The sequence below is a fragment of the Urocitellus parryii genome, chromosome 6 (genome assembly GCF_045843805.1).
Source record: "Urocitellus parryii isolate mUroPar1 chromosome 6, mUroPar1.hap1, whole genome shotgun sequence".
NCBI classification, from domain to species: Eukaryota; Metazoa; Chordata; class Mammalia; order Rodentia; family Sciuridae; genus Urocitellus; species Urocitellus parryii.
In genome coordinates this window covers 132,606,483-132,632,935 of record NC_135536.1, presented here as the reverse complement: position 1 = coordinate 132,632,935, position 26,453 = coordinate 132,606,483, and the positions used below count along the sequence as shown (strand labels likewise).

At 38.4% G+C, this 26,453-nt stretch overlaps 1 protein-coding gene across 1 annotated transcript in view; it reads right to left on the bottom strand.

Annotated features, from left to right (window-relative positions):
* Window positions 1-26,453, bottom strand: part of Crtc3 (CREB regulated transcription coactivator 3) — a 109,634-nt gene that overhangs the window by 45,732 nt on the left and 37,449 nt on the right. The window contains exon 3 of the mRNA XM_026388171.2: window positions 3,693-3,812. Coding sequence (XP_026243956.2) covers window positions 3,693-3,812 — 120 coding nt within the window. The remainder of the gene's footprint in view (window positions 1-3,692; window positions 3,813-26,453) is intronic.

The window sequence follows — 26,453 nt, the reverse complement described above, 5'->3', positions numbered from 1 at the left end:
TGATTATATTCCTAGATTGAACTCTTAGCTAAGACAGTCTGCTCATTCTATAACACCCAAACCAAGAAAACAAACGTGATAACAGAATTCTGAATACATTTTTTCCTATTTCTATCAACAAAGATTCAAAGCAGTTTTCATATTTTCAAATGATACAACTTCATTAAAAAGGTAGCAGCTCAGTAGCAGAGCGCTTGCCTTGAATGTGTGAGGCCCTGGGCTCAATCGTCAGCACCACATAAAAATAAATAAATAAAAATAAAAGATTTTGTGTCCATCTACAACTAAAAAAACCATATTTTTTTAAAAAAAGGTAATAGAGGGGCTGGGATTGTGGCTCAGCGGTAGAGCACTCACCTAGCATATGCCGGGCCCTGGGTTCGATCCTCAGCACCACATAAAAATAAATGAATGGAATAAAGATATTAGTTGTCCAACTACAACTAAAAAAAATAAATATTAAAAAAAGTAACAGACATATGTGAAAGGCAACAATTTTAAGCAAATTATTTCATAAGCAACAGAAAACAGGCCATGTAAGTAAAGGACTTAGGCTTCTCTCCTCCAAGTTCTCCTGAATAAATTAACAACTTTGGTGTAAAATCATAATCCTGCTTTTATATTTTACTTGAAGTTCATGGTCCCTTGATTCTTTAAGAGACTTACTGCTTCATCAGTGAGTAGCCAGACTAAAGAACTAAGCTAAAGAACTTTCTTTGTATCAGCAAATGTCCAGTCCCAGGACCCCAATTAGGGACCACAGAGAGAGACCTGATGATCAGTGAGTCAGACTCAGATTGTCTGCTGAACAAATTTACCTGTATTTAATTTGGTTTTGGCCTCTCCTTCCCTTAGGAGTCTATAAGCTTTGCTGATGCTTTCACAAATATGTCATTTAGTCCTCAGAGTTCACTGAGTTGTTTTTGCTGATGCTTTCACAAACTGACTTGTATATAGAGTCAGGTTATCCCCTAGGCTATATTACCTGGGAAGAGACAGGATTCCTTGAACATTCAGCACAGCCTCCCCTTCTGCAACTTTGTACATTTCCGTTCCCACTACCTGAACAGTCCCTGCCCAACTGCTTACTCTCATATATCACATTTCATTATCTGAAGTCACTTTCCTTAATTTCTTTTTTTTTTTTTTTGCCTCTTTGCTATCTGTCATCTCCCAAAGAATCGGAAACTCAAGAGGGTGGGTAAAGTTTATCACTGCATTCCCAGTGCTTAGGACAATGCCTGGAACAGGGAAGGTGCTATATTTATCTGTTGAATAAATGGACATATCAACCCCTTCTTATTCACACTCCAAGCCTCTGATTTCCCTCCTTCTCTGGTCCTCCAGGACATGTGAGCTGCCCCTCCTATGTATCCACACTGCTCCTCAGTTCCAGCACTACACTGTGCTTTGGCCACCTGCTGGTTTCACTGCCACTCCCACTAGACTATAAACAGTTTGAGGACAGGGACCACAGTACTTCCTCTATTATGACTAAAGTGTCTAAAATGGTGCCTGTTCACTAGCAGATACTTCACAAATAATTTTGAAGTGAATGAACATTCTTCTCTTTCTCTTTTCTTCAATTCCCTCATCTATTCCTTTGGCTAATAAAGCTATATACATACATGTATGTGTATAGACTATACATTCTTCAAAAAGTACCTGAGATGGCCATACACATACATATTTACACAAATACATACAACATATGAAAGAACACTGACAACAGAAAGAGGGGCCAGATGTGGTGGTGCACACCTGTAATCCCAGAGGCTCAGAGACTAAGGCAGGAGGATCCCAAGTTCAAAGCCAGCCTTAGCAAAACTGAGGCGCTAAGCAACTCAGTGAGACCCTGTCTCTAAAGAAAATACAAAATAAGGCTGGGGATGGGATGTGGCTCAGTGGTCAAGTGCCCCTGAGGTTAATCCTTGGTACCAAAAAGAAGAGAGAGAGAGAGAGAGAGAGAGAGAGAGAGAGAGAGAGAGAGAGAGAGAGAGAGAATGAATATTAAGAAATTTAAGAAAAAAATACACTGTGTTTTTTAAAATATTTTTAGGTTGTACATGGACACAATATCTTTATTTTATTTATTTATTTTTATGTGGTGCTGAGGATCGAAACCAGTGACTCACGTGTGCCAGGCAAGTGCTCTGCCACTGAGCTACAGCCCCAACCCTACACTCTGTTGTTAAATCAGGCAAAGAAACAATATTTTGCCTGAGAATTCCAAGCAATTTGGACCAGCTCTGATAAACTACTCCACCCCCACATGCGCAATCAGCTGAATTGCCTCAGTCCCCTTTTACCTTTTGCATTTTGTGTCAAAGTTAGCACACTTTCCAGAAAGGAATCAAGATCATGTGTCACCTTCATGTTCCCTGGTAATGGCCATATAATGTACAAAACTAGAAGGGACCAAATGTGTTGTTCTGGGGATGGGAGAGAAGGGAGAAATCAACATTCCCTGGAGTCATTATCCTCTATTCCAAAGACATTAAAAACCAGAAAAGCTTTGAGGCCAGGAAGTTGGGGATTTCTATGTACACCCACCACAACTCTTCACACCAGAGTCTCTCTTGTACCAATGTTGTCCTCATCACCAGTGAACTTGGGTGGAGGGTACAGGTGGGCGTCAGTGGGCTTCAGCTGGACCTGGATTGATCCCAGGCTCCTCCAACCACAGCAGTGGAATCCTGGACCAGTTACTACAACACTCCGTTTTCTCATGGGAAAATGGAGGTTAAAAAAATAAATAACTCAATGAACTCTGAGGACTAAATGACATATAACTTGCCCAGCACAGTGCCTGGCATGGGTAGGTGCTCAGTAAGCATGAATGCCCTCCCCCACTTCCTGGTTTCTAGGCTTGTGAAGCCAGCCCTACCATCACTGCCAGGAATTCAGCTCTCTGCGAGATTCACCACGCCTTTCTTCTCTTTTCTCCACCCCTGGTGCCTGTGTTCTGAGAAGAGTGAAAGGATACAGAGGCCCTCCTGGCACACCTTTGTGTCCTCTCCCACAAAATCCATCTCATTTCAGTATCCCCAAAACCCTCAGAACCATGCTGGTCAGGCAGCAGTACCTCCATCCTGTTCTTGCACTCGCCAATAAGTACTATAAGGTGAATTTGCTTCTCCTTGTCTTTATTGCTACTTAGCAACATAGAGTTTGGTGTCAAGTATATATACTATTTTTCCTAAATACCAAGTTTATATTTTTGTTGTAATTTATTGAATTTGAACATTTACAAATAGAAAATTGTATGAGATTTCTTCTTTCAGTTCCAAAATCAAGTCACCAGGTCAACAGAAATACAAATGAATCACAAATCTATCTATCCATTTTTGCTGGGTAGACCAAATCTCTCTAACTCAATTCAAAGTCAGGCTTAACTCTCATGTTGACAATTTGTGAAGAAAATGCTAAGAAGTCTCGGGATTAAGCTGAATAAATCACATGTTGTTTATATTCAGTTATCTCATTAAACTGAACGTTATCAATGCTTTCATAAATTAAACACCTAAAGCTGTAGAGATGTTTTTAATTTTGAATCATTTACTTTTATTGCCTCCATGCATCAGATAAAATGAAGATTCTGAGGTTGCAGGAGAACTATAGGGAAGACAAATTCTGAAAATCTTTCAAACATTTCAAAACTTACACTCCCTTCAGACAGTGACAAAGGATATTTGTCGTCCTGGCTTGTCCCCAGACCTTCGGTGAAGGGGGTGGAAGCGGTTTCTGGCTGGCCTCTCCACCAACCCATGGTGGCGGGTTCCGCGAATGTTATCAACTTGATGAAATGATGGCTGTAGAGATATGGAAAGAAGAATTGGCCTCTGACTTTAGAATTGCCACTCACCCTCAAAAGCAAAAACTAGTAACAACAGATGAAAAGACTGAGATTATAACGTTCCTATTGTACACTGGTATGCGTTCAGTCAAGGTAAATAAAATAATGTAGTGAGTGGCACTATTTCTACCCAATTACAGAATAGTTTAAAATAATTTTATCAGGTTAAGATGAAAGCAGAAAGAATGATACATAAAATTGTCACAATTAGGAGGTGGAGAATTGGGGATTCATATACCCTGTATTATGAATTCATATACCAAATCCCCAAAACACTGATGTATGAGACATGTAAAAGAAATATATTTAAGATAAAAATACACTGATAAATGATGGGATATCAACTTGTTCTGCACAGTCTTTTAAATTTTTGATTGGATTCACAATGTTTAAAAATTTGGATTTGAGGCTTCTAGGGAAAACTTAGAACATTGTGGCCATATCGATCCACAGTCCCACATGGCTGAAGCTAACAGTAGTGGTTCCCTGTAGGTGGGATACCCACACTCCTGCTTTTAATACTCACACCAGGATCACCTCCCTGACTCATTAGGTCAGACATCTAAGTTTGCAACTTTGAGTTAAAGAGGAAAAAAGGAATACTGCCTAAATACAAGTGGAAAACATGCAACTCTGTTTCCCAAAGGATACAAATGAAACTATAAAACATTTGAGGCAAATCCATGGTGAATAAACCCAAAATCCTTTGTTAAACAATGCTTGAGGTACATTGCTTGACATTTTTGAGGCTGCATCATAAAGGGTAACCTTTTTGGTTGTCCAAGACCAAATTCCAGGCTGCACCATTAAATATTATAGAACAGGGCAATGTGTATACAACATTACATAATAGATATGTTGTTAACTATATGAAACCCACCCTTATATTAAAACCCCACCCCTAGTTTTATTAAGGTATAATAGTGAATAAAAATTATATAACTGGGCACAGTGGCACACAACTATAATCTTAGTTACTGGAAGGCTGGGGCAGGAGGATAACAAGTTAGAGGCCAACGCTGGCAACTGAATGAGATCCTATCTCAAAATAAAAAATAAAAAGGGCTAGAGATGTAGTTCAGTGGTAAAGCACCCCTGGGTCTAATCTTCAATATGAGGTAAGAGGACTGTATATATTTACAACATATAATGTGATGTTTTGATACATGTATATACTGTCAGATGAATAAATCAAACAAATTAACAGTCCATTGGGTCACATACTTATCATTTAAAACATTTTATTTTAGGTAAATTGAATCCTATATAAATTAGCTAGCTTACCAAGAAAGAAATTCTATGAGAGAATATGATTTTATAAGGGAACTTCCTTAGTTAAGAACTAATTGCTAATGTTTCTTTGTTAAACATATGGATTTTCTCATATTGGGAATTACTCCTATTTTACTTAAGAGGGCTGATAAAGTCTAGGCTAATTTAGTTTAACAGTTCCAACCTATTTCTACAAAGCAAATCTATGAACTTGTAAAATAAAGAGATTGTAGTGAGAAACAATTTCAGGGCTAGAAGAAAAACATTTATTACAACAGATAGGCTGGATTTGATCTCATGTAACAAGGCATACTATTCTAAGAAATAACAAATTGAAATACCTATAAAATAACAGGACAAACCAACATCAGGTGCTTTGAGGAATGATGCCACGAGAAGTTCCCAGCATCACTCATGAACCATCAGACAAGCCCCCACTGAGAACTATTCTGCGGAACAAACAGCCTGTCTTCTTCTCAAATTGCAGTCATGAAAGACCACAACCAAAACAACCCTAAGGAACTATTCTGGATTAAAGGAAATGAGGAGATATGGCATGTTGTAAATAACAATACTGACATAGTTGGCAAATTCTGCATGTCTATACAGTAAATGATACTGACATTAATATAAAATATCCTTTAGTTGATCATTATAGTGTGGCCATGGTTAGGTAAAAGAATTCCTTATTGTTAAGAGACACAGGAAATAAGTAGACATAACATGTATACACACATATTAAGAGAATGAAAGAGAAAGAAAATGGGGCAAAATGTTAACAATTAGTGACTTTATGTGAAGGGGTATACATAAAATCATTGTTCTATTCTTGCAAGGTTTGAAATTTTTTCAAAATGAAAAGTTTATAAGTCTAAAATCTGATAAAGGCACAGATACTGAAGCAGGACTTACCTCTTTTCTAAAATTTGAATGACTTCAAAATCAAATAATCTTTAGATTGACTTAAAATATGATCATTACTTTTTTTTAATTATTAAGTTTACCTTGAAGAAATAATTACAATATTATTGACTTGGGCAAAAATACATAATCTTTAGGCTACTGTCAACATAAAATTTATCCTTTTACAATTTTAGGTTATAGAGCCTAGTGATATGTGGGATAAGAGATGTTTAATGATTTTTAACTATGTTCATGTTGTATGACAGGAAATATGACTTAATAAAAATACTTACTATTAATACAAAAATAAAAACATAGAAATGTTTTTGCTAATTAAGAGGATCATGCCCGTAGCATATTTTATTATCAGAAACCTGATTATCCATCAGGTGCAATGGCACATGCCTGTCAACTCAGTGGCTCAGGAGGCTGAGGAAAGAGGATCACAAGTACAAAGCCAGTCTCAGCAACCCAGAGAGGCCCTAAGCAACTAGTGAGACCTTGCCACAAAATAAAAAATTAAAAAGGCTGGCAGTGTAGCTCAATTGTTAAGCACTGCTGGGTACAATCCCCTGGTATCAAAAAAAAGAAAAAGAAAAAAAAACCTGATTAACCAAGATTGAAATAATTTTAAGAGACAGATGCTTCTATGCCGAAAAGCTGGAGAGGGTCCCTTTGTTAAATATGATGATATATTCACTACAATAGTGTTAAATGTAGTTAAAAATATAGAATTTTCACTGAATAGTCTCAGGGCACAGTTACTGACAGACTGGCTCTGGGAGGCCAACATATATAGCTGAGGGTCTTTAGAAGGGGTCTCCAAAAGCAAAGAGCTCTGAAATGTCATCTAGACTTCCTATCATGCCTATATTTTCTATTTACAGTTGCCTCTTTAACATTAACTTCTGCTGGCTCAAATCCCTTATTACTACTTGGACTCAGTTTGCAGGGAATAATCTCGGTTGACATTTGATATTTTCTTCTCTTCCTCACCATGGCTCAACCTCAACTATCTCTGTAGTATCTGATCTTAATCCAATCTAAACTATATTTGGCTTTAGTCTTCTCAATTCACAAGGACCTGATTTGCTCATCAAATGAGTTGGAGCAGTTGTTCAGCTAGGGAAGCAGGGCACTGAGGAGGTTGAACAGTGAAGAGGAGGGAGCTGGAGGTATAGCCCTTGCCTAGCTTGTGTTAAGGTCTTGGGTTCAATCCCTAGTTTAGCACTGCAAGAAAAAAAAAAAAAAAAGAATGAAGAGGTCTGTCAAACAGCATGGTTATCTGCCAGTTGGTCAAAGCCCCTAAGTTCTTTTTTTTTTTTCTTGGTGGTTTGGGTTTTTTAAATGTTTCTGCCAGTGCTCAGCCCCTAAGTTCTAAAAAAATATAGTGACAGACACATAATTCTTCTTTCCCCACCACGTTTCAATCTCTTGTTTACTGAAAGTTAAAATTTTGTTATTTAAAAATGTGTTATTAAGTCAACTTTAAAACAAAATAAATCTTTCCTCCTAAAAAGAGATAAAACTCTACCACCCCAAAAGGCCAAGTACTTCCAACTTTTACATGGTTATACCCACAGAGTATGTATTCTTTTGATATCTATTTTTTGTACTTATTATTATATAAACAATTCCCCATATATTTCATAATACTTATATTTGTTAATTCAATAATTATATAGTATTCCATTTCTAATGTTCATAAGACCAACATTCCACGTTCAAGCTCAGGGTCCTCCACTTACAAACAAGTTACTTCATCTTTCTTATCCATAAAATAGGAAAGATGCTGATGATAACTTCCTCACAGTCTTGCTGAGAAAATAAGATGCCATCTCCCAGGAATACCTGGGTATTAACAGGAAGAAGGAATGTCAGCATTGTCCTCACGTGGGATTTACTAGGAAGGATCATGTCAAGGTCACCCTGAAGACCACTTTTAGTGATCTGGAGGAACAGCAGCAGCCTTGTTAGGGGCTTCCCCAGCATTCAGAGCCCCCCCCCCAGCCCAATCTCCCTGAAGAGACCTACATCTTAGTGAGGCACTACTTGTTGCTCACACCTCATCACCTTGAACAGCTGCAGCCTGGAACGATGGCTGAAAAAAGTTGAGTGGGTTTTATGGTATGGATCTGGAACATTCCCCAAAGGCTCATGTGTTGAACAGTTGATTCCCAGTGCAGCAATATAGAGAGGTGGGGATTTTGGAAATGATTGGATCTTGAGGGCTCTAACTTCATCAATCTAAGTGGATTATTGGAAGGTGGTAGAAACTGTAGGCCGTGGGACCTAGTCATAGGGAGTGGGTTCTTGGAGGAAGTGCCCTTGGGAACTGTTTTGTCTGTGGCTCTCTCCTCTCTCCCTTCTGCTTCCTGGCTGCCACGAGATGAGTCTCCACTATAATGTTCTCCCAACTATGATGTTCTTCCTCACCATGGTCCCAGAATCAACAGAACCAAGTGACCATAGACTGAAATCTCTGGAATCATGACACAAAATAAATCTTTCCTCCTTGAAGTTGTTTCTTTCAGGTATCTTGCCACAGCAATGAAAAGCTGTCTAACACAGGGAACCACATGACTTGTTTTGGTCAACGGCTTATGTACAGATATAATGTACTTTTTTTTTTTTTTTTAGCAGTACTGGACATTTAACTCAAGGTGTCACATAGGCTGGATAAGTGCCCTATCACTGAGCTACACCCTCAGCCCATGATATATACTTTATTCAAACAGAAACTCATTCTCCTTTCCTTCTGCCATGAAAATGGCAGGTTCCAAATAGAGGATGCTCCTTCAGACTCAACTATAGAAAAAAATACAAGGAGGAGAGCTTCAGTAGGTGCTGTAATATGAGTGAAAAATAAATGTTCAGGAGGGTGAAGGGAAATTGCATGGAAATGGAAGGTGACCCTCATTGTTATACAAAATTACATAAGAGGATGTGAGGGGAAAGGGAAAAAAAATCAAGGGAGAGAAATGAATTACAGTAGATGGGGTAGAGATAGAAGATGGGAGGGGAGGGGAGAGGGGATAGTAGAGGATAGGAAAGGTAGCAGAATACAACAGTCACTAGTATGGCAATATGTAAAACAGTGGATGTGTAACCGAAGTGATTCTGCAATCTGTATACGGGGTAAAAATGGGAGTTCATAACCCACTTGAATCAAATGTATGAAATATGATATGTCAAGAGCTTTGTAATGTTTTGAACAACCAATAAAATAAATAAATAAATAAATAAATAAATATTCAAAGTCCCAGAGTTTTTGGATTGGTTGTTACTATAGTCAAGCTGGCTGACATAGCAGTGATGGCAGAGAGCGACAACACTGAGATGGAGAGCCCAATTTTTCTTGACAGGCAATAAGGAGGCATAAAGTCAAAATCAGCACCTATATACTTTGAGGAAGCTGTGGCCTCAGGCTCTGAAAAGCTCTATGCTGTTTCAGAACATTAGACCCAGATACCTGTTAAGAAGGGAGGGAGGCCTCTGTGCCTCTGTATACCAAAGCTATTCCACTCAACTTCTGGGATGCAGACCACCCAAGGGAGACTGAACATGTGCTCAGAAGACTAACATGGCAGGGGCAATACTGAGGAGGAAAAGTCAATTTCAAAGAATTTCCAGTAATGGTCCAAGCATTCCTTGTGGGAAGAATAAGATTTTCACTGAATTTCTTTAGCTTTTTGTTTGCTTTTGAATGGCATTCTAGTTTTTATTCTGAAATACATATAGTGAGGGTAAGCCCAGTATATCTGAGAACCTGGGGCCAGCACAGGCCTTAATGTGAACCCCCAAGCATTATATAGCAGAAAGGCTATGGCCCCATGGGAATAATGCTGTAAGAAGCAGCCTGAGACAAAGTAGAGATATCAGTGTCAACAGCCTGATAGGCAGGTTAGCACTGGGAGGCGCACACACCTTTGTCAAGGGCTGGCCTACTAGATTCTGCTTCACAACGCAGCCTAATTGCTGGGACTGAACATGAAGTAATGACTGGGTGGTAACCCAAGGCAGGGAAAAGGTGGATTCTGGGTCTGAATCACCAAATCTAAGAGAGGGCAGACTGAAGATAGAGAACAATTCAAACACTAAGGTTCAATGGAACCTCATGAGGCAGGCAATAGGGTGAGGGTGATATCAGGGTGGGCAATAGAGGGCTATGGCCAAATCTTTCTTTGCTTCTATGAGTGAGTTATGGGGGAAGAAGACATGTCCAAAGTGAGAAGTAGATGTCGAACTGTTGAAAGCCCTTGTCTCAGGCTCTCCTTATATTACAGGATTACAGGCTCCTAGATTTCTGGTTTGTTTTTGTTTTGAGGGCGGGGGTAGTGGAGAGTACTAGAGATTAAACCCAGGGGTGCTTTATCACTAAGCTATATCCCAGGCAGGCATACACATACACATACACACACACACACATTTTTTTTTCTGAAATACATAAAAGGATGGTAGACCCAGTAATCCAAGAACAGGGTCTCCCTAGATTGCCCAGATTGACCTTGAACTTGTGACACTCCTACCTCAGCCTCCCAAGTTGCTAGGATTATAGGTCAGCCACTGTACCCAACCTTTTTTTTTTTTTTTTTTTGGATGTGGGGGAGTACTGGGGATTGAACTCAGGGACACTTGGTCACTGAACCACATCCTCAGCCCTATTTTGTATTTCATTTAGAGACAGGGTCTCACTGAATTGCTAAGCATCTCACTGTTGCTAAGGTTGGCTATGAACTTGTGATCCTCTTGCTTCAGCCTCCCAAGCCACTGGGATTACAGGCGTGCACCATTGTGCCCACTACAGTGTATATATATATATATATATATATATATATATATTTTTTTTTTTTTAACATGTTTATGGACAGCATGCCTTCATTTTATTTGTTTATTTTTATGTGGTGCTAAGGATCGAACCCAGTGCCTCACACATGCTAGGCATGCGCTCTACCACTGAGCTACAGCCCCAGCCCCAGTATATACTTTATGTGTGAACAATAACACTCTTTTCTTCTGTAGCAAAATAGAAAAAAATCAACCCTAGCATAAGGTTGTATCTCTATACAATTATGAGAAGCAGAAGAAATGTGATTTGCAAATATCTTCAAGTAAAATATGGGTTTCTAAGTGTTAATAGGATGACCAAATAACATTATTGCATATAAGAAGTTATATCAAGGTTGGGTGTGGTGGCACACTCCTATAGTCCCAGCAACTTCTGAGGCAAGAGTATTGCAAGTTCAAGTCCTGCTTGGTCAACTTAGTGAGACCCTGTCTCAAAACAAAAAGTGTTGTGGTAAAATCACATCTGGGTTCTATCCACAGTACTGGGAGAAAAAAAAAAAAAAGTAGTTCTATCAGGTTTTTAAAAATACATTGTACTGGGGCTGGGGTTGTGGCTCAGAGAGAGAACGCTCGCCTACCATGTGTGAGGCATGGGTTTGATCCTCAGCACTACATAAAAATAAAATATAACTAAAAAATAAATATTTTTTAAAAAATACATTGTACTCACTTAGCATGCATAAGTCCCTAGGTTTGAGCCCCCAGCACCAGAAAGAAACAGATAAAACATGCATAAAACCAGGGTTAAGCCTACACATGGCTTGTTGAAAAGTATGATCCAGAATATAACATAATATCAGTGCATTTATAGAGAGGTACCTAATCAATATTCTCGCACAGAAGTAATTCTATATGACAACTCTTAGTAGCTTCTTTTATAGAAATTTTGATGAGTAGAGGTCAAGAAAGATTTGATAAAACTCCTTCAAGGGCAACAGAATACCACTGTTAATGCTGGAAACACATAGTGGCATGAAGCTTCAATATTATAGTGAGTTGCACTGGATGTGATGTCACCTTTTTATGCTATGAGGACAATGTGTTAGCCTGACCTAGGGGGTCATTTATATGGCAACTTCAAACATCTCAGCAGTGAACCAGAAAGCAAATAAGTCTTCCAGAAAACAGAAGCAGAGGGGAAACCTAAGGGAGAGCACTGAGAAGGGAGCCCCAGGTCACCTTGTTTTCAACTCACAGTCCAGAAAACTAAGGTAGGACAGGGAAAGCAAGGGAGCAGGGGCTGCTGGCTTTACACAAATAAGAGGAAGTACTGCTGACCACAAGAAAATTCAGTTCTGGTTTTTTTTTTTTTTTCCTTCTACAGATGAGAAACCAAGATCCAGAGGATAGTGATTTTTCTTAAGGTCACATGGCCAGTACATACCAGCCTGAACTCAGAGTCCTAAGCCTCATTAAATGTTCTCTTCACTTTTCCACTTTGCCTTCTTTGCTAAGTAGCATATAAAAATAATTGTTTGAGACTTTAAGGGGATATTTTGTTGATATATATGGAAGAAAGCAAAAAATATGACTTTATTAAGAATTTTTCTGGGACAGGACTATAGCTCAGTCGTAGAGCAGGTGGTCGGCATGCACAAAGCCCTGGGTTCAATCTCCATCACCACAAAAAGTTTTCTTTCATTTAAATTTTATTGTGTTCTTAAAAATCTACTGACAAGCTAAGATTCGAAGAAAGAATAATAGTCCTGTTATGATATGTAATGATATTACAGTTTTTACAGCACATGTACAGCTTGCTATTATACCCAGTTATCTAATTTGGGTTAGGTATCTAACTTATTTCATAAATGGTTAAAAATCACAACCTATGCTTCCTCCTTTAAGATTAAAACATTACCTCAGTCATTCTAGATTCTTCCATATACTTAGGCCCACATCTGTTTCTCACCTTCCTGATGGGTAGGAGGCTGGTGAGAGGTTAAGCTGGTAGGAAGGGTACCACATAGAGTGAGTTGGACCTGGCCCTAAGGTTATACTTGCACTTATTAGTGAGCTCTACCAGACAACCTCCTGCTCGCCCAGAATGGTGTCTGTTTCTGTTTCTTTAGTTCTTGTTAAATGTCAAATATTGGCCCCTAGTACTAAATAAATTTCTGTTGGGGAAGAGTAGAGACTTAACAAGTTTAGATTAGGCAAGTTCCTTAATAAGCAGGGCTTTTCACTGATACATAGACTAGTTAGTGGAAGATGTTATAGGCTATACCTATTTTATTTTATTTTTTTGGAGTAGCAGGGACTGAACTCAGGGGCACTGTACCACTGAGCTACATCCCCAGCCCTATTTTGTATTTTATTTAGAGGCAGGGTCTCACTGGGTTGCTTATTGCCTCGCTTTTGCTGAGGCTGGCTTTGAACTTGGAATCTTCCTGCCTCAGTCTCCGAGCCATTGAGATTTCAGGTGTGCACCATTGCACCTGGCTAGCTCCCCCTTTTAAAAAGAGCAAATGTAGCCAAGAAACAACTTTGCCTCTCTTGGGAACCCAGCAAATCATTCCAGCCACATCCAGCACCTTTTACTTCCCAGAACAAGGTGGGGAGGGTAAGAAGATCTGGCCACACATACACACAAAAAGGATGCCGTTTACTCAAGCCTGGGGCCATTTCAACTCCATTTTATGGACTGGGCAGCTTAAAAATGGATTTCATAGTTTGATTGGAGGAGAGAGAGAGAAATACAAATCCCAAATCAGACTTGCCAGCACCCTGCCAGCCTCTCTCAGTACAGCACTCCTCACTTCCTTTGTCCTCTCAGTGTCAGAACACATCATATATATATATATATATATATATATATATATATATATATATGCTCTGAGGATGGGATCTTCAGTTCACAAAACTCCTGAAAAGCTCCTAACAGTCTTGGAAACAGGATAAGGCCCTTCTTTTGCAATCTGTCAATACTGCACTATCCTGGGGCAGATCTATGCCAGTCTGGCAGAGGTAATTAGACTCTCAGAGCCCTGAACCACCTGGATAGGTAGGCTTTTTTTTTTTTTAACATAGAAGGTATACCTTTTTTGACTGACTGAATTTGAGATCCATTCTTCTCTAAAATACCAAGGAGTCCTGCTATGAGCAATGAAAAGGAGCTAAGAGGAGCAGACCAGAGAAGGGGTTAGCACCCACCTTCTGACTTGAGACCCTGCCTGTCATCAAATTGGTATCCTTTGTGTTGCCCCTTCTTAGTTCTATTTTTATTGTGATTATTAGGTACTGGGAACTGAATCCATGGCACTTTACCATTGAGCTACATCCCTAGCCCTTTTTATTTATTTTGAGACAGGATCTTGCTAAGTTGCTTAGGGTCCTGTTAATTTGCTGACACTGGCCTTGGACTTGCGATACTCCTGCCTCATCCTCCTGAATCACTGGGATTACGGGAATGCACCCTGCCTTAGTCCTATTTTTGAATGATATATAAAAGGGAAGCAGATTATAGGCACAAGCCTATAATCTCAGTGACTTGGGAGGCAAGAGGATCACAAGTTTAAAGGGAAGTCTGAACAATTTATCAAGACCCTGTCTTAGAATAAAATAAAAGGGGCTGGGGGCATATCTTAGTGGTAGATTGCCCCTGGGTTCAATCCTGGTACCAAAATAATGATGATGACGATGATGATGATGATGATGATCAATTAATAAAAGGGAAATAAAGTTAAATAGATAAACTAAACTATAAGATTACTCCAAAAAATGACAGAGAGAGAAAACAGGTTTGGGGAGTTAGTTGTTTTTAGGTTGTTTCATGGTCAAAATCAAACAATCAGAATAATTGCAAAGAGCCAGACAAAATACTCTGTCAAAATAAGAAATAACAACAAAGCATAAAGCATGCCCAGAGCCTGGGGCTCAGGTTCACACTGAGAGCTCCTACTCAAGAAGTGGATGAGAAGAAGGCCAACAACTCAGGGCCTCTTATCTGGAGAGATCAGATGATGTTCCCCTGGCTGTCAGCAATGAGACCTCAGATCTTGCCTTCTGCATCTTCCCTCCAGCACCCCACACAGTGCTGCCACATAATGGGTTCCAACATATTTGATGAATGATATAATTTTTCTAGCTAATCAGGCTCCAAAGTGGAGTGTATGCCTTTCATGGGGGATGAGTATGGAGGAAACATTAGAAGTTCTGTTCTCACTCAGTTTCCTATTCTTTGTGTATATAACAGTAAAGAGGGATATGTATAAAATTTATAAACAAACAACATACAAAACTCTTAACACTCTCTCTTTCTCCCTCTCCCCCCAATCCCTCTCTCAGCACTGGGGATTGAATCCAGGAGCACTTAACCATTGAGCCATATCCCCAGTCCTTTTTAAAAATATATATTTTATTTTGTGACAGGGTCTTGATAAAAGTTGCTTACCCTCACTAAGTTGCTGAGGCTACCCTTGAACTTGCAATCCTCCTGCCTCAGCCTGCCAAGCTGTTGGGATTACATGTGTGCCACCAAACTTGGCACAAAACTTACTGCTAGGATGCATGATGAAAACATACAAATGGCATTGTCAAAACTGGCAATGCCTATATATGAAAGATTATTCTATTCTTCTTACTTTTCCATCATGGTAAGAAGAAAATCAGCTGCCTCTAGAGATCAATGGGCAGAACTTATTTACCCAGAACAAATTCCTCCAGTTGACCTATTAGCATCAAAGTTAAAAGAGGAACTACACTCAATGTTTAAAGGAAAGGCTTCCCTTACTACCCAGCACATCACCCCAGGCAGGGAAGGGTGACTATTTTCCATAATACAATGAAGAATTTCAACTCTGAATCCTCAGGGATAGCCAAAGCAGGGCAGGGGATAATGCAGACCCCCATCTTTAAAGGCATTTCACTCTCTTCAGGGCATGCTGCCCAGGCCCCCAGAGAAGTACAAGTTTTAAACTGCCAGTTCCCACCCCACCTCCAGGCCTGGGATAATGTGTTCTAATGAGGGAGGCCTTCTGTTGAGTGTAGTTCCCCTTTGATGCTAATAGGATAATGACCCGAGAAATTCGGTCAGGGTAAAAAAGGTCTGCCCATTGATATCCAGAGGCAGCTGATTTTGTTTCTGACAGTGATGGAAAGAACTGTGGAAGAATTGTTTTTTGTTTGTTTGTTTGTTTTGGTTTGGCTTGTTTTTGGCTGGGTTTTTTTTTGGGGGGGGGTTCCAGGGATTGAATTCAAGGGCATATCCCCAAACCTATTTTGTATTTTATTTAGAGACAGGGTCTCACTGAGTTGCTTAGCGCCTCACTTCTGCTGAGGCTGGCTTTGAACTCCAGATCCTCCTGTCTCAGCTTCCTGAGCCTCTAGGTGTGTGCTACAGCACCTGGTGGAAGAATTGTTTTTTGACATATGGAGGCTTAAGCTGAGCCAGGGCAGGGCAGAAGAAGTGAGAGCTAGAAGTAGATTAAATAGGAAGGAGAATGGAATCCTGGAAGGCCCAAAGGTCAGATGGGTACTTTAGGTCAAGAAGTAAAGCAGTCAAAGTACAGGCCTTAGGAAATGGGAGTAGGAGACAGTCATGGAGCACCTGTCCTGCTCCCCTCCTTCTGGTCCCACTGCATCCAAATCACACCCCAGATTCACCAATGTGATTATGCTTGGTGAAAAACTTCATTGAGTTTGTGAGAGATCTGTAATTTAGATTAAAAAAAAAAAAACTAAGGGGACAGATGAAACAATGTCCTAAACTAGTGATGAGTATACATGGGAATTCTTTGCTCAATTCTCTACTTTGAAACATATATATATATATAGTATGTGTGTGGTGCTAGGAATTAAACCCAGGGCCCAGGCATGCCAGGCAAGCACTCTACCACTGAGCTATATTCCCAGCCTTGAGGTACATTTTAAATTTCCAAATAAAAAGATTATTTAATTAAATTTATAATGCTATAACAAATCAAAGGTATTTTTCAGCTTTTACCCACAATAACGTCTATCTACATTTTAGAAAGAGAGAGATGAAAGCCAAGTTTTCTACCATGTAGTCAACAACCTTTTCCCCCATACTATTAATGTCTTTAAAGAATAAAATAAGTATATAATTTCACAAAGTAACTATAAATGTTTAAGAGAAAAAATGTGTCTGGAAATACTAAATCTGGAATATTTAGTTAAATATAACAGAACATAATAATTCTAAATAAAGTATATTAGATTAAAAAAAACTTATATCCTGTTTTTCATTTTAAAGAGCATAGGTAGTTTTCCTCATTTGGCTACTTCATGAAGAGACATACAAGGTATCCTGCTGGATTCACACAGTTATGAGAATTAGGAATGACTTCCAAGTCAGCCAGGTCAACTACACAGCATCCTCACCAAAGGTCATCCAGCTGCTACCAGAACCCTTTGAAGATGGGATCAGCCTATGACATTTCCAGCAGGCCACTTCTTTTTCACATAGCCATGCTTCTGGTATGTTCTTCAGGCTATAAAGTGTCCTTACAGAATTCATCATCTCTTGAGGGTATCTGCCCAGATAAGAGGATGCTAAAAATCCATCTCCATCAGATCATTCATCCCCATGAAGAACCAAGCTACCAAATGTAGAAGAATTGGTCTGGAGAACCAGATTCTCCATTTAACTTGAGTCAAAAGAACAACTGGATCTGGCTGCTTGCTTAGAGAGAATTAAGCTGGTATGACAACTTAATTCAATTTCTTTTGTCAAACAAACAGAAAAACTGGCAGAACCTATATGAGGTTCCTCTCCTCTAGTCCCACTTCTGTCAGTAGACATGGAAGGGAAAGCCGACCATTCTGACTGTTGAGAGCTACTATTCTGAGCTAGGCCTCTCTTTTGGATGGGCTAATGTGTTAACCAGCCTGGCTGGAGTGCAGAAAGCTTCTTGGTTCCTGACAGTCTCAGCAGGTTCTCTCCCTGGCAAGAAAGGTGGACATTCCCCAGCTCCTCAGCATGCAGCTGAAGAGGGAAGCCATGTTAGCACAGCCTCTACAGGTTCAGCTGGTTCACTTTGGGAAGAGGAAGGAGGGAAGACAGTTTCATGTTGATCACAGAGCCCAGCCAATGGGGCTTTCAGAGTTACTGAGCTGCCAGGAATAAAGCTAATAATTTGATTTTCTATGGGCTTCTTACAGACACCTTATCAGTAAGAACCCAGACCAAGGAACAGTGATTAAACTACTTCCTCAAACTCTAGATTTATGATATTTATAGTTCAGCTGAGGATTTTAATCAGTGAAATTTGAAGTCAGATTAGGCACCATTAAATACAGTACGAACTACACATATTCTCCAAGTCAGGGGATCTACTTTACTTGGTATGCTAAAAATGGATGAGGAGAAATAATCATTAATGAATTTGGTTATTTTTCGTGGATTCTTTATTTGTTTCTTTTCTTTTTTGCAGTGCTGGCCTCCTACTTGTTAGGAAAGTGCTTTATCAGTGAGCCATATTCCCAGGCCTAGAGTTGAATGTTTTGAGGTTTTGTTTTGTTTTATTTTGTTTTGGTATTTCTGCTAATGCTTCAAAGTGAAGGTATATAATCAGCATGAAATATACAAATTAATTTTAAATGTAAAATGTTTAGTTCATGCAATAATCTAGATATTTTCTCTAAAACCATAATGAAACTTAATGAGAAATGCTGAAAATTTTTAATCCTTTTCTGAATATCTTACTTTGATTTGTTTTTAGGGAAATTTTTGAGATTTTGCAGTTTCTGGGAATGATTTATAATAGTAATGGGGAGACAGAAAAATTGTAGGATTAACCATCACACACACGTGTCTTAGCTGGAAGGTAGAAAACCAGCAAGAGGTGTTAGCCTGCTTCAGGATAATAACTGCCCCCTTTCATTTTTCATTCCCTGCAAGCCTTAGACCCACTCTGCAAAGCTACAGCTAACAGAACCAGTATATTCCAGACCACAGTCTTCTTCCTTAACCCAGATCCAACACTGTCTGTTTCCCCAAAGCTTCAAATCCCCATAAGGGGAGAGTGGAGCAAAGGTAGAAGTCCACATCTCAAAGGCACAAAGCAAAGGTTTGCTTTTTAGGAGCTCTGAGATGCATAAGAGCAGACAGATCACAGACACACTTAGAGTTATTAGTAATGATTCAGGCTCTAGAATCATTACTTTGAAAGATAACTAAGCCAGGTGCAAGGCACACAAGTGTAACCCTAGCAACTTGGGAGGCTGAGGCAGGAGGATCACAAGTTCGAGGCTAGTCTCAGCAACTTAGCAAGGCCATAAGTAACTTAGCAAGACCCTGTCCCAAAATAATAAATAAAAAGAGCTGGGGATGTGGTAAAGGGCACTTGGGTTCAGTTCCTAGTACCCAAAATAAAGGAAGACAACTAGCTATTTTAATAAATAACATATTCACATTTGTTGTTGGTACTGGGGATAAAACCCAAGAGCACTTTACCACTGACTTACATTCATAGTCCCATCCCCAGCTTTTGCTTTAATTTTGATACAGGGTCTCACTAAATTGCCAAGACTGGCCTTGAACTCATGATCCTTCTGCCTCAGCTTTCCAATTTGCTAGGATCATATTTATATTCTTTTTTTTTTGACACAATACCTTTATTTTATTTATTTTTATGTAGTACTGAGGATTGAACCCAGGGCCTCCCATGTGCTAGGCAAGTGCTCTACTGTTGAGCCACAATTCCAGCCTCCATATTTATATTCTTAACAAACAAAAATTATAAAGATGGACAGTGACAAAGCAAACTTCTTGTTTCCCTTCTATCCAGTTCCCATCTCCCAAAGAATAACCAGAGTGTTAGCTTTTTGGAAATCCTACTAACATTGATTATGTGTGTAAACAAATTCATATTTATATTACTTCTGTTTCTTTTTTTTTTTTTTTACACAAATGGTGTACTAATACACCATTCCCAGGATTTTAATCTCCTATTAAATTCTTAAGGTTGATTCCAATGTCTTAGACACTCTATGTATCTAAAAAATATTGGAAAACTCAAAACAAAATGTAGTCAAACCTGTCATGGCACACAGACCACACTGTAAGTGGATCACTCTCTTCAGACAGATCATGTTGACTAATTTCTCTAAGCCTTCTATTCTCCCCAGTATTATCCAACCCTCAAACAACAGGAAGACGAGCCTCTTTCTCCTCAGTTCTTTCCAGGTGCATTTAACCATGGCCAACTCTCTCCAGTGTAAAGCTCGGGGCAGGAGGGTAATGTGATTTGGGGAATGGTTCTCCTCCTCACCTTGTCTCTCCTGCTCTGAAGAGCCAGGCTTCAAGGTAAAGGAGGAGCTCAACTATTCAGCTCTTAACTCCCAACTTCCTATTCCCTGAAATTTCCTGAGGTAATTGTGGTCTTTCCTTGCTACTAAGTCCAAATGGACTTTTTCAACTAATAAATCACTTGATCTCTTGAAAGTATCTGAAATTCTTGGCAATTTATTCTCTTTTGAAAACATTCTTCTCCTGAATCCCAGGACTCCATGCTATCCTGTTTTCCTCTCTCCCTCTGGGTGTTTCTTTCTAGATTTCTTTGCCAACTCCTGAGTGTCCTGACCATCCTTTAAATGCTGGGTTCTTTTCTGGGCTCTGTCACACAACTCTGTATTGCTTCCCCATCTCTCCAGAGTTGCAGACTTGTACATTCAACAGTTGACTGGACAACTCTTGTAGGACTGCCTGTAGGCATTTCAAACTCAACACCTTTAGAAGTAAATCTGCTATCTTTCTCCTGAAATAATCATGCCTTGAAAGCTTTGAATTTCTGGAAATGGTACTGCTCAACTGCCTAACCCAGAAAGTTTAGGATTATCCTTAAATACTTTCTCCTTGCCTCCCTATCCCAGTCATAATCAAAGTCTGGTCATTTTGATCTACTAAATACCTCTCAAACTGACAATGATCCTCTATTACCCATCTATCTTCTTTCCCTTGGGTAATTAAACTTGTAATTGATATTTTTGCTTCTACTCTGTGTCTTTCAACTTAGTTTTGCACACTAAAGTCAGAATAATCTTCTAAAACACAAACCTGATCACGTCATTCAGATGCATGAAACTTTAATTAAAGACAGGATTTCTTAGAAGACTCTAAAAAGTCATTTTAAAGTTCATTTGGAATAACAAACATGCAAGAATAGCTTGGAAAAATCACTGAAAAGCAGCATAGAAACCAATTAACCCTTCTTGATTTTTAAAATGGAGCACAAAGCTATAATATTTAATTAAAAATATGGTACTGGTACATGAGAAGACATATAGATAATAAAAGCAAACAGGAAGTCCCAAAATATAATCAAGTGTGAGAATTTAGTGTATCACACAATAATCTCCAAAGTAAAGATGATTATTCCATAAATGGTATTGTAAAGATGATTTTAAATTAGTAAAAATGATTATTCAATAAATAGTATAGGGACAATGAGCTAGGAAACAAAAAAAATTTAAAGACAGAGCCACACTCCATATCTTATATTAACATAAACTCCTAATAGAGCAAATCTTTTGAGTTTAAATATAAAGGCATAAAGTGTTGCAAGAAGCAAGAGAACACAATTTTCTAACTATGACCAAAAACTTAGGATTAGGGATATAGTTCAGTGATAAAGTTCTTGCCTAGCATTTACAAGGCCCAGGATTCAATTCCTAGCACTGCAGGGAAAACAAATAAAAAACTTAGATGCAATAAAAATGGCATAAAATTTTATTACTTGAAAATTTTGATACACAAAATTTTTTTAGTTGAACATGAACACCATACCTTTGTTTTACATATTTATTTATTTTATGTGGTGCTAAGGATTGAATCCAATGCCTCATTGTGCAAGGCAAGTGCTCTACCACTGAGCCATAAGCCCAGCCCCCAGATTTTGACAAAGTTTATATGTCTGCTTGGAAAAAAAAAATCCTATGACAAAGAAAGTCAAATGACAAATGGCAAACTATGAACATATTTGCAACTCACATCACAAATAAATGGTCACTTTTTTCAATATTTTAAAAACTCTTTAAAAATACAAACAATTAGGGGCAAAATACATAAACAGATTATTTAATGTAAAGATAATACAAATGGCTCATAAACAGGAGAAAAACTACCTCACTCATAAGAGGGCAAATTAAAACTACACACAGACATGATTTTTCAACTGAATTAACCAAGATCAAAAAGTCTGACAAAATACTGAGTTGGGAGGATGTGGGCAAACAGGCATTCGCAGAGAGGGAAAGTAGGGATGTAAATTGGTACAATTTCTAAGGAGGATGAACTGACAATATGTATCAAAACTGTAAATGCATATATTCATTGCTTCAGCAATTCCAATTCTAGAAATTCTTCTTGCAGCTATACCTGCAATGCATATACAGGAATATATGTACAATGTTCATTGCAGAATTGTGTGTGTTTGTGTGCATGTGTTTAATCTGTACATAGAAAATTAGTTGAGTAAATTGTGGTAAATTCCTATAGTAGAAGACTGGGTACTCATTAAAAAAATAATAATGCTTTTTATAAACTGATAAAGAAAGATCTCCAAGGTTTATTAAATGAAAAAAAGTAAGGTACAGAAATGTATATGGTTACACCACCTTCTGGGTAAACTAATGGATTATATGTTCCCATCTGCTGATATGTACATAAAACATCCCTAAAGGAATAAACAAACATGACACTGGTTCTCTGCAAGGAGTGAACTGTTGCTTAGGACAGAGACAGAAAGAATGCTTTAGACTATACATTCTTTTGCCTATTTTTAATTTTGGATCACATGAATGTGTGTGTGTGTGTGTGTGTGAGTGTGTGTGTGTTCATATATATCTATCCAAAATGCATATAACAAAAATTAAAGTCAAGACTATATTACAAAGCTACAATAATGCAAAAATATGGAAACAGTGGAACAGATTGTTGTATCAATGGAACAAAACAGAAAAAGAAAAGAAAAAAAACAAAAGAACCATATTAAAAATAAATCATTCAAAAATTAAGATAATAATTTGGCCAGAGAGGGGAAAAAAGTGGGATCTCTGCTTCAAATCTCACATTAAAATACATAAATTCCAAAATAATAATAGGGATAGAATAAAATATGGGTTATCAAAACAAGGTAAACATTTACAAAATCTTGGAGTGATAAAATCCACACTAAAAATACTACAAACTGTAAGACAGCAGCTACAAAAAAGACCAACACATTTGACTCAAAAAGAGAGCAGAGTGGTGGCAAATACTTATAATCCCGGCCACTCCAGAGGCTGAGGCAGAAGAATCGTGAGTTCAAAGTCAGCCTCAGCAAAAGCAAGGCACTAAGCAACTCAGTGAGACCCTGTCTCTAAATAAAATACAAAATAGGGCTGGGGATGTGGCTCAGTGGTCGAGTGCCCCTGAGTACAATCCCTGGTACCAAAAAAAAAAAAAAAAAAAAAGAGAGAGAGAGAGAGAGAGAGAGAAAGAAAGCGCAGAAAACTCCTCAATATTATTAATATGGAGAGAGAGAGAGAGAGAGAGAGAAAGAAAGCGCAGAAAACTCCTCAATATTATTAATATGGTGAAAATATTTGGAATACCCATGGAAGATTGTGATGAATACACACTAAGGTGTCCCCAGCAATCACACCTTTGCAGAATTCCTTGCCCTTGAGTGTAGGCAGGACTGCAACTTCTTTTTATTATTATTATTTTTATTTTTTAGTTGTAGATGCACACAATACCTTTATTTTATTTGTTTATTTTTATGTGGTGCCAGGGACCGAACCCAGTGCCTTATGCATGCTAGGCAAGCCCTCTACCACTGAGTCACAGCCTCAGCCCTGCAACTTGCTTTTTTTTTTTTTTAAGAGAGAGAGAGAATTTTTTAATATTTATTTTTTAGTTTTCAGCAGACACAACATCTTTGTTTGTATGTGGTGCTGAGGATCGAAGCCGGGCTGCACGCATGCCAGGTGAGTGCGCTACTGCTTGAGCCACATTCCCAGCCCTGCAACTTGCTTCTTACCAGTAGGTTTCAGCAACGAGGGTGGAATGTCACTCCCACGACTATTATGATACTTGTTAAGACAATTCTTGCTAGCAGAGGCACTAGAAAGACACCTCTCCTCGATGGCTATGAAGAAGTAAGCTGCCATGAAGTGAATGGACATACTGGAGAAGGCCACATGGCATAGGAGTGTGAGTACCCTGTAGGAGCTAAAAGGAGATACCAGCAAAAACTGACCCTCAGTGTCACAAGAAAATGAATTCTGCCAACAATCCAAGGAAGCATGGAAGCACATGTCCAGTGGAGTCTCCTATGAGACCACAGTCTCAACGAATATCTGAATGGCAACCTGGTGAAACCCTGAAGCTGAGAACACAGTAAAGCCATGCCTGTGACTTCTTCCCTACTGAAATTGTGGATGTAAAACGTGTGTTGCTATAAGCCATCAAACTGGTAGTCATTTAAACAAGGTAATAGAAAATGAAAACACAAAAGCCCATTTACTTAGCATATAATAAAGAGTTCTTATATGCCAATAAAAAGATAAAGTACTCAATAGAAAAACGAGCAAAAGACTTACAAATTCAATCTACAGAACAAGAAATACAAAATGCCATAGAAACATAAAAGATGCACAAACTATCTTGTGTGCTAGCTAGATTGCAGCAATTTAAAACACTGTCAGACACAAAGGGGTCATTCAGTATTTATTTGTTGAATGAATGAATAATAAAAGAAATGACAATTTAAACAATAAGATGCCATTTTTTAATCCATAGATTCTTGGCAAAGATAAAAATGGGTATAACCTAAATAAACATTTCTTCAAAGATGGTACATAAATGATCAGTAAGCATATGAAAAGATATTCAATTTCGATAATGACTTGAGAAATGCAAATCAAAATCACAATGAATCACTTCATACACATTCAGATAGCTACCATAAAAGACAACAATAACAAAACACAGTAACAAACAAACAAACAAAAATAGAAAATAACAAGTAATAACAAGGCTATAAACAAATTAGGATCTGTATTCATTGTTGGTGAGGATGTAAAATGGAGTAGCTGCATTGGAAGACAGTATTGCAGTTACTCAAAAAACTAAAAATCAAGCCAGACATGGTGGCATGTGCCTGTAGTTCCAGCTACTTAGGAGGGCCATGTAAGCCCAGGCGTTTAAAAGACCAGCCTGAGCAACACAGTGGGACTCCATCTCAAAACAAACAAACCTAAAAATAAAATTAGCATAAGAATCAGCAACCCCTTTTCTGGACATGTATCCAAAATGACTGAGTCTTGAAGAAATATTTCTATAACCATTTTCATAGCAGCATTGTCCACAATAGCCAAGAAATGGAAACAACCCAAGAATCCATCATCGGATGAATGGGTAAACCAAATGTGGTACATACATACAATGGAATATTACCAAGACTTAAAAAGGAAGGAAATCCTGTCACTACAACGTGGATGAACCTGGAGTACATTATGCTATGTAAAATAAAACTGGTCACACAAAGAGAAAAAGTATATGATTTCACTTATGAGGCACCTAGAAGAGTCAAATTCACAGAAACAGGAGAATGGTGGTTACCAGAGACAGGGGCAGAGAGAGGAGGAATGGAAAGTTATTGGTTAATAGATGAAAATGTTATGGAGATCCATTTTGACCCATGTTAGGTATACTTAACACTCTTGAAATACACACTTAAAAATAATAAACATCTGGGGCTGGGGATTTAGCTCAGTTGGTAGAATGCTTGCCTTGCATGTACAAGGCCCTGGGTTTGATCCCCAGTACTAAAAATAAAAATAAACATCTTAGATCCCCAGTATTACAAATAATGGTGATGATGATAATGATGATAAAAAGATAATGTTTTAAGTTATGTGTTCAATTAACCACAGTTTTTTGTTTGTTTTTGTAGTACTAGGGATTAAACATAGAACCTTGCATGTGTTAGGCAAAGGCAAGTACTCTATCACTGAGCTACATCCCTAGCCCTTTTTATTTTGAGACAAGGTCTCACTAAATTGCCCAGGATGGCCTTGAACTTGTGATCTTCTTAAGTCACTGAGATTGTAAGCATGTGTCACCATGTCTGACTGTTACAATTTTTTTTTAAATATGAAGAAACAGATACTCTCCCAATGTTGGTGAGAGTAAAAATTGCTATTAACTGTACAAGGGATAATTTGGTACTATCTACATTAATTGTAAACATATATACTCACTCAGCTCTTTTAACTCTAGGAACCTATCCTAGAGACACCCTTAGATAAATACCCCAAAATATATTATAACAAAGATGTTTGCTGCAGTTTTGCTTTGTAATAGTAAAAAACTAGACATAATCTAAATGTCTATTAATAAGAGACTAGTTTAGTAAATGATGGGACAGCTATAGATACAGTGTTGCCATTATAGACTGCTGGGTATGGTGGTGCACATCTGTAATCCCAGCTAGTTGGGAGCTGAGGCAGGAGGAGAGGTCAGCCTGCACAATTTAGCAAGATGGCTGGGGATGTAGCCCAGTGGTAGAGTACACACTTAACTTATGAGAGGCTCTGGGTTTAATCTCCAGCATGGTGGGGTGAAAAAAAA